This window comes from Trematomus bernacchii, unplaced genomic scaffold, assembly GCF_902827165.1.
Source record: "Trematomus bernacchii unplaced genomic scaffold, fTreBer1.1, whole genome shotgun sequence".
In the NCBI taxonomy this organism is placed as follows: Eukaryota; Metazoa; Chordata; class Actinopteri; order Perciformes; family Nototheniidae; genus Trematomus; species Trematomus bernacchii.
Window position 1 is genome coordinate 16334597 of NW_022987593.1, and position 8771 is coordinate 16343367.

The following is an 8771-nucleotide window of genomic DNA, read 5'->3' on the forward strand; positions in this document are numbered from 1 at the left end:
TCTGTCGGCTGTCAGTTGGAGTCGGAGAGAAGCGCAAGATGTCAGGCGTCTAAACCGCGGAACATACGGGACAAACTGGGCTTTTAAATCACACTGGACCGCCCTGAAATGAAGTCTGGGTGAGTGAAATTAAATATATAATATAAAACCTTAATAAGCCTCACATTTTTCAAACCACACCGTGTTTACAAGCGGGGCTTACTGATGGCTGTTTTCACCGTGGAAAAAACGGTATTCTAACGGTAACTGCCAATTCAAATCTCATATATTCAAACTGTCAATATTTTTTGCAAATTTAAACGGCTGTATTATTTTTTCGGTGGCGTTTTTAAATGTAGAAATTATTTTAAGAAATACGATGTTTTGGGGTGTGCCTGAGAAAAATAAACTGTTACATTTACAGGGGAAATCTACAATAAATGAGCAGTAATTAGCTGCTGATTGCTTGTTACCCATGCATCAGATGTAGGCCAGCTCAGATGAATTATTCATTCATGTAGTTTATTTTCAATATTGTTATTGAAAATGAATAATGTGTGTAGGCGGGCAGTGGTGTAAAGTAACTAAGTACATTTACTCAAGTACTGTACTTAAGTATCATTTTGAGGTACTTGTACTTTACTTAAGTATTTCCATTTTCTGCTACTTATACTTCTACTCCACTACATTTATTTGATGCTTGTAGTAAAATGTACCTTAATACATGTGTTTATATGACATATATTTACTACTAATTTACTCATAACTTTCCAAAATGTGCTCCATGACTAATTACAACATAAAAAAACTCATATGTATTTAAAAACAGGATAATATCATATTTTATTATAATGTAAATCATTTATAAGAGGCATTCTGCACTATCAGTTCTGTTGATACTTGAGTACACTTAGCTGATCATTCTTCTGTACTTTTACTACCTAACATTTGCAACACAGGACTTATACTTGTAATGGAGTAATTTAAGACTGTGGTATTAGTACTTTCACTTAGGTAAACGATCTGAGTACTTCTTCCACCACTAGGCGGAAGATATCCAGATAAACTGTATATATATGTTGTGTTATTGTTGGTGTAGTCTGAGTACTAGCAGCAGTCAGTAGAGCAGTCAGTAGTAAGACTATAAGAAGCTCTGAGGTAATCTGTTGTGGAGGGAGGTGGGCGGAGCTACAGGTGAACCACACCTGCAGAGGCCAACATACAGGTAGATCCTCTCAGAGACATACAACTGAACAGTGGTGTGAAGTAACTAAGTACATTTACTCAAGTACTGTACTGCGTATATACACTTCAATACTGTAGACATGACTACAGGAGCAATTTAGGGTTCAGTATCCTGCCTAATGACACTCCTACATATTAACTGCAGTGGCTGGGATCAAACACTGATTCGTACACTCCCATTTACCCCCTGAGCCACAGCTGCCTCACGTTGCATTGTATTAGTAAATAGTTACTCTAATATTTTGGCTTTACAGTAGCTGTGTCTGCCTTTAATTACTATCACAAAGATAAGGATATAAAGACCAAGACATTTGTAATCTATCATGTATTTTAATCTCAATCCTACAAATGATATCCTGTAGATATGAATTCAGTGTAAAGTGTTATTTCCAAAAATCACGTTTTATTTCCTCTTATTCTCTCTACAGTGATAACAACCAGACGGAGGAAGTTAAAGGAACCATGTTGACCAAGAGAGTCCGGTCGGAGTACATGAAGAAGTTCAGGGATCCCAAGTGGGAGACGTTTTCCAAATGTTACGAGGACTCAGTGAAGTACCGCCTGACCCGGAGAGTCATGGAGCATTCCCACAAGTCCTGGTTCTTTGAGGGCTGGGACAACAGCTCCGAGTCCAGCGGCTGGTCCACGCCCAGGCCCAGCAGGAACAGAATCGCCCCTCTGTCCCTCCCAAAGCAGAAGATATCCAACCCCGAGACAAAAGAGACATCTGAGGACAGGGAGACGGAGGGGGGAGGCGGGGAGACGGTCGTAGACGCTGCTCCACTCGCAGGTGAGGAGACTGACACCACTGACATACATGTATACAACCGATTAACAGTTTTTATCATTGTGACGGGGTTCTCTTTGTCCGTTCGTAAACATAGGCGTAGTCGCTTGATTTAAGCTCAAAACGTTTTATTTATAACGACAAAAAAATATATACTGTTTGACCAGAATATCGAAACAGAATCAATTAAATAAACAACAATATCCAGACTGGCAGTCCAGGGCCAAAACCGTTATCAAGCAAAAAAGAGACATATATTCTCTTATCCCAGCTGAGTTGATTCCTAAATATATATATTTTTTGACTCTTGCTCAAATAAATCAACACATTTAAAGGCTTCATAGATCATAGATCAGTCTGAGTTCAGGCTTTCAGTTAAACGTTACTATATTTGGGGAAAACTAAATATAAGAAATAAAAGAGCTGCATGTCATCTTTATAATCAATTCAATCAATTCAAACTGTTTCTGGTTTTCTTTCTGTCCATTATTTATTCGATTAAGTTACTCATTTTTGCAGCTCTGTCTGTCACAGAAAATCATTTATAAATCTTATAACTTTAGTGCCTACTTTGAACATTATCAGGTATTTTGCAAATCAAAATACATTCCCGTCAAATAAATTGTGTTCGATGCCAATTAGCAAATGTTTGCATGCTAACAACTTGATGGTGACAGTAGTGCATTTTATTTTATTTAGCTGACGTGTCTATCCAAAGTGACTTACAATAAGTGCAATAAACCATAAAGAAACACAACAGACAACAAAAACAGACCAGCAAGCAACCTGCAGGCACATTATCTTAACAAAGCCAAACCTTGGTTAGTTCTGGTGCTTGAGTTTCAAAAGAGCAAAACATCAGCATGTTAGCATTGCCATTCTAAGGATGTTTAGCATTAAGCTTTCTATCCTATAGTTAAACAATTAACTAGAAACAAAGCGATGAGATGATACAATAATGAAAAGAATAGTCGGTTGCAGCCATGCTCACTTCATCATTTTGAGTTCAGGTGTTCTAAAACTCTGATGCATTAAACCAAAAACATAATGTCCTGTTTCTATTCGCTCTCCTCTGTTTTTTGTCTCGCTTCCAGAAATATTTTGGGCTAATCCCCCAGACCCCCGGGAGGAGTGTGTTTGTGCTCCTGTGTGAGCGTCACTCTGACAGTGTGAGGGCCAGAGGCGGCTTTACCTCCAGAGACGTGAAGCTAAAAATATTTGGACTGAAAGTTCAGTGATCAGAGGAGGCTGCTTCCTCCTGTTCAGACTCTGAGCTCAGAAACAGCTTCTGTGTCTCCGCTCTGTGGCTTTCCTTTCAAACACAAGAGATTCTGGGAACCAGCTCTGCTATCCACCGCCACAAGAGACGGTCTATTTACTAAATATTCAACAACATTGTGCCGGCTATATTCCCGTTGATTACGGCCGCTCTGAGGCTAAACTTCGCTCATTGATGTGACGCGTCTAAATAATAAAGTCTGTACTGAACCTGACGTTTTAAGGATATTTAATATTGTAAATCAAAACAATAAACAAACAGAATCATACGGTCAACAAAAGATATCAGAGCTAAGCTCCCCCCCATTGTCATGCTACCAAACCTCCACATACACCAGGTGCCCTAAATACTATTAACCACACCATGTGACCATCACCGGAAACAACCCATTACAAGTGTGTGTGGTGGTAACAAATAATGAAGATAATATAACTATAACACAAGCTACCACAGCATTTTGGCTCCTACAAACATGATAAACTAAAGAACATGCCTTTTTGGAATAGAATATTAATATATCTTTATTGTCATCATACAAAGTACAACCACATTTATTTAGCAACTCTCACTGCAGTAAAAAAATAGACACAAATAAATAAATAAGCGTGGTAAAAGCAGAGGTAGTAGCGATGACAGTGCAACGAGATAAAATTAAATGTTAATGTGCATATTTACACTTACAGTCTAAAACGTTAAATGTACAAAACTGTATAAATGTAGTGTATTTCTAACTGTGTGTTCACAAAGGGTTATAGTAATCAAAAGATGCAAGTAACATAGCCATAAATATGTCTAAATAGTAGTGGTTGCAGTCTTTGAGGGGCGGAGGTGTGTTTATGAATGTTCACAGTTGGTCACCTATTATGCTAAATCCACTTCTCCATGTCTCTTCTACATCAACATGTGTCCCCTCTTCTTCATGTCTCTTCTACATCAACATGTGTCCCCTCTTCTTCATGTCTCTTCTACATCAACATGTGTCCCCTCTTCTCCATGTCTCTTCTACATCAACATGTGTCCCCTCTTCTTCATGTCTCTTCTACATCAACATGTGTCCCCTCTTCTTCATGTCTCTTCTACATCAACACGTGTCCCCTCTTCTTCATGTCTCTTCTACATCAACATGTGTCCCCTCTTCTTCATGTCTCTTCTACATCAACATGTGTCCCCTCTTCTTCATGTCTCTTCTACATCAATATGTGTCCCCTCTTCTCCATGTCTCTTCTACATCAACATGTGTCCCCTCTTCTTCATGTCTCTTCTACATCAACATGTGTCCCCTCTTCTTCATGTCTCTTCTACATCAACATGTGTCCCCTCTTCTTCATGTCTCTTCTACATCAACATGTGTCCCCTCTTCTTCATGTCTCTTCTACATCAACATGTGTCCCCTCTTCTTCATGTCTCTTCTACATCAACATGTGTCCCCTCTTCTTCATGTCTCTTCTACATCAGCATGTGTCCCCTCTTCTTCATGTCTCTTCTACATCAACATGTGTCCCCGCTTCTTCATGTCTCTTCTACATCAACATGTGTCCCCTCTTCTTCATGTCTCTTCTACATCAACATGTGTCCCCTCTTCTTCATGTCTCTTCTACATCAGCATGTGTCCCCTCTTCTTCATGTCTCTTCTACATCAACATGTGTCCCCTCTTCTTCATGTCTCTTCTACATCAACATGTGTCCCCTCTTCTTCATGTCTCTTCTACATCACCATGTGTCCCCTCTGTGGAAAGAGATTCTGAAAGTATCAGGAACAAAGATTCTCTCTCTTTTTGTCCTGATCCATTTATATAAAAACCTGTCTGAAAATGAGCTGATCAGCTTTTGACCACTTTATGATGTCATAACGATGTGTTGGCTTGTGTAACCATTAGCCAATCACCAACCAAGGTAACCCCCCCCACCTTATCACCTGAATGTCCTCCTAGAGCACCATTGTGTTCTTTGTAACCAAATCTCTCTCAGAGGGACGTGGGGAGGGGCTCCTTATTTTCATCTAAAGTAACAGACAGAGAATCAGCACTTTGGAAACAGGGCTGAAACAGAGGGGATTATGGGATGCTGCAATGATCTGTTTGGTGTTTCAGCCAATCAGAGACAGGTTCTGTATATATCTGAGACCTATAATATATTGATGAAAAACAGTATAATAGGGGACCTTTAATGTGCTCTGAGGTTGGTAAAACGGTTGCTCTGTATCTTCCCCAGCGGTTGTAGTAAACGGTGTGAATGGATCCAGCTCAGTGACTCCAGACACCAGCGGCCCCTCAGAGGTGGAGTCCCCGTCAGACCCCGGCCCCGCTGACACCACCTCTTCTGACGGGGAGCCGGTCCTCCCGCCGCCCAGGAGACGCCTCCGCCGCCGCACCCCCCGCTCAGAGACCCCCCACCGGGACAGCTCCCTGGAGGAGAAGCCCGCCGTGCTCAGGAAACCCCCGAGAGCCAAGAGCACTCCGGCCCTCTGCAGCAAGGAGAGCCTGAGAGCGTCCGGAAGACTGGACTGGAGCGACAGACAGGGGGAGGGCCGGAGGGCGAGGAACAACGTGAGTGTTGTCCCATGAAAGCACTTTGTACAACACAATAATGACGTAGCACATACATGACAAATACATTATTACAAAGCAAAGCAAACAAAAAGACAAAACACAACAAAAACAGCTCAGTCTCAAACATACATGGAGGTGGTGACAGGAGATTCACATTTATGATTGATGATGAATTTATGATGACAGGAGATTCATGAGGTTCCTTTAACAAGAACAGCCGACAATTCAAGTCCAAGAAAATGTAGTATAAAGTAAGGAACTGGTCAGATTTGGCATGTAAAACATTTGTGAGATATTCCAGGGGACTGAAAGCACTTCTAAACTCTGAGTCACAACGTATTGAAGCGTGCTGGAGGATACGGCAACAGGAGGTAACAGGAGCTCCACTTTCTTTATCAGGATGCTCCTAAGCACTAGCACTAGCATTGGCTATTCTTCCTCTGCTCCACACATACAGTCAAACTAGGGCTGTGCAATTAATCATATTTTACTCTCGATTACGATTTTGGCTTGCAACGATTACGAAAACAACGTAATCAAAATAAAACGATTATTATTTAAAAAAATATTTAAATAATTTGTTAATTTTTTATAATTTTTTTTACTGTGTTTTCAGTTGAATTATAGTTAAAGTTCAATAAATTGATGTTTTCAAAGTAAATGGATAATCGTTTTTAATAATCGTGATATCAATTATTGACCAAAATAATCGTGATTATGATTTTTGCCATAATCGAGCAGCCCTAAGTCAAACACACCTTTACACAATATAGCCACATAAACAATCAAACATAAACTAACAAAAGACCTAATTTCAAACACCAATTGAAAAGCAACAAAAAATACGGTAAACACGAAACTAACAATTAAGCAATTGCTCAAGATGTCATAATACACTTTCAGTACAAACTCAGCTTTCTCATTTCAATATACAGTCGCACGCTATGAGGAATGAAAAGCCTCAAACGACTGCATTTACCATCAACACTGATTTGACATACACTTTAAAGGCAGCAGAATTCCCTTTAAGTAAGATTTTGATTGCAGGATTTGTAGTGGAACACGTTTACCATGTTTTACTAATACTTACTTACACTTTGGTTTGAAAAAAGTTAACAAAAAACACCAAGTTAAATGCCTTCACTGCTGGTTACTGAAGTTAGCTGTAACCTTGATCTTCAAAGTAACTTCTGCAGGGAACAGTCAGAAGATGTGTTGTTTTTAGTCTTTCGTGCACGTGTGTGTGTGGTGTGTGATTTCCCACTTCTAATAAAAGACGAAGTACATTTTATACAGAAATAAATGTGCACAGAGTTAGGATGTGAGATTCCCTGAGTCCAGGTGAGTTTCAGAGCAGCTTCACAGGACACCAGAGAAGTGAAGCTGTGTCACCTGAGACTCTTGCTCTCATTAATAATAAAACTCTGGTGTGCTTTTCGGAAACGTCTCCCCCTCCTCCATCTCTCTGGTTTCTCCCCTCAGAGCCACACGTCTGACGCCTGCGTACAGACCACCCGGCGGGGGTCCGATAAGAAGAACTCGAACCCTGAGCGGCGGCGCGCTCGATCCGCCGACCTGGAGAAGACGAGGCGCTCGCAGCTGAGCGTGGCGGACGACCGCTGGGTGACGGAGTACATGCGCTGCTTCTCCGCCCGGCTCAGGTAGAAAACGGGACTCTCTGAAAACCACGTTCCCTTTCTGAAGAGCAAACATCAGACTCTCTGAGCAACATGAGGTCTCAGTGCAGAGGAGTCACTGAGAGAGAACCTCTGCTGTCAGGGGGGGTCATTTCATCGTTAAACACTCACACTCTGAATCTACAGTATATTCAAGATTCAAGGCTTTTATTCTCATGTGTACACATAGCTACAGTGTAGATATGACAATGAAACTCTGAGGTCACAGGCTCCTCAAACAGTGCAACACAATAAAACAGATAATAGTGCAAGTAAATGCAATAAAATAGAATATAATAGAAACAGTGCAGAGTAGTCTATATACAAGTAATTGGAATATTGATATATATGAGTTGCAGACAGATGAATGTTATGGATGTTTTTTCATCGTTAAACACTCACACAATCTGAATCTACGGTATATATTGTCCTTTACTTGTAGGTTGTGTAATCTTAAATCTAAAAGACATTGAACAAACTATGAAACATGACGGGCACTAGAGAGTAAACTCTTTGGATTAGACATTAAGTGAATCCACATTGACATTAACTACAGCTCACATAAGAGACTAACATTTATATAATAACATTACATACAATAACATTTATATAATACAAAATATCACAACATTTTTTTACCAAATACCTCAATTTTGGGATGAATAATGTAGACTTGACCATCATGCTTTCAGAAAAATGTCACACAATTAGAGTATTGATAAATAATCATCATTAAAGGTGGGGTAGGTAATTCACTTCAGAAACACTTGTTGTTATATTCCATGGAATGCTCTTAACATCCTGATAGCAATGAATACATTAAATGCTTTGACAATAAATACATACAAATAAGTCATCTGTGGAAGCCGTGGTACTGTAAAAAGCACGACCAATCATCTGAGCCGGCCCGGCTAAAATAACTGGATGGCCTACCTGCCTGTCAGCCTTCCATCTGTGCACAAACGTATCTCGTGCCCTCATTGGTCATGTGTGCGTTCGTGTGTGTTGGAGGAGGGGCTCTGTAAGGAAGTCTGAAGGAAGGGGCAGATTTTTTCCTGTTGTGTATTTTCAAGTTCTAGTGCACTCAAGCTGGTTTCTCCATTCTTACCTACCCTACCTTTTAAAGTGGATTAAACAAGTAAAGGCAAATAATAGAACTGCTAGAAAAGCTGGTTTGAATTAAGAAAAATATATCACTGAACTGTAACTCTGCCTTAAAAGACACAATACAATAATACGATATCAGAAATGTAATT

The 8771-nt window shown here is 40.1% G+C and overlaps 1 protein-coding gene across 1 annotated transcript; it reads left to right on the forward strand.

The window, feature by feature from the left end:
- The first annotated feature begins 14 nt into the window (after positions 1-14).
- Positions 15-8324, forward strand: ccsapa (centriole, cilia and spindle-associated protein a). The gene is made up of 4 exons (XM_034129801.1): positions 15-119; positions 1653-2014; positions 5502-5836; positions 7322-8324. Exons 1-4 carry the CDS (start codon positions 109-111, stop codon positions 7502-7504), a joined length of 891 nt encoding a protein of 296 aa, XP_033985692.1. The 5' UTR covers positions 15-108; the 3' UTR covers positions 7505-8324.
- Positions 8325-8771: the final 447 nt, after the last annotated feature.

Coding starts and splice junctions, on each gene's coding strand:
- ccsapa (XM_034129801.1), top strand. Junction 2,015..5,501: donor AGACGCTGCTCCACTCGCAG/GTGAGGAGACTG, acceptor TATCTTCCCCAG/CGGTTGTAGTAAACGGTGTG. Junction 5,837..7,321: donor GCCGGAGGGCGAGGAACAAC/GTGAGTGTTGTC, acceptor TTCTCCCCTCAG/AGCCACACGTCTGACGCCTG.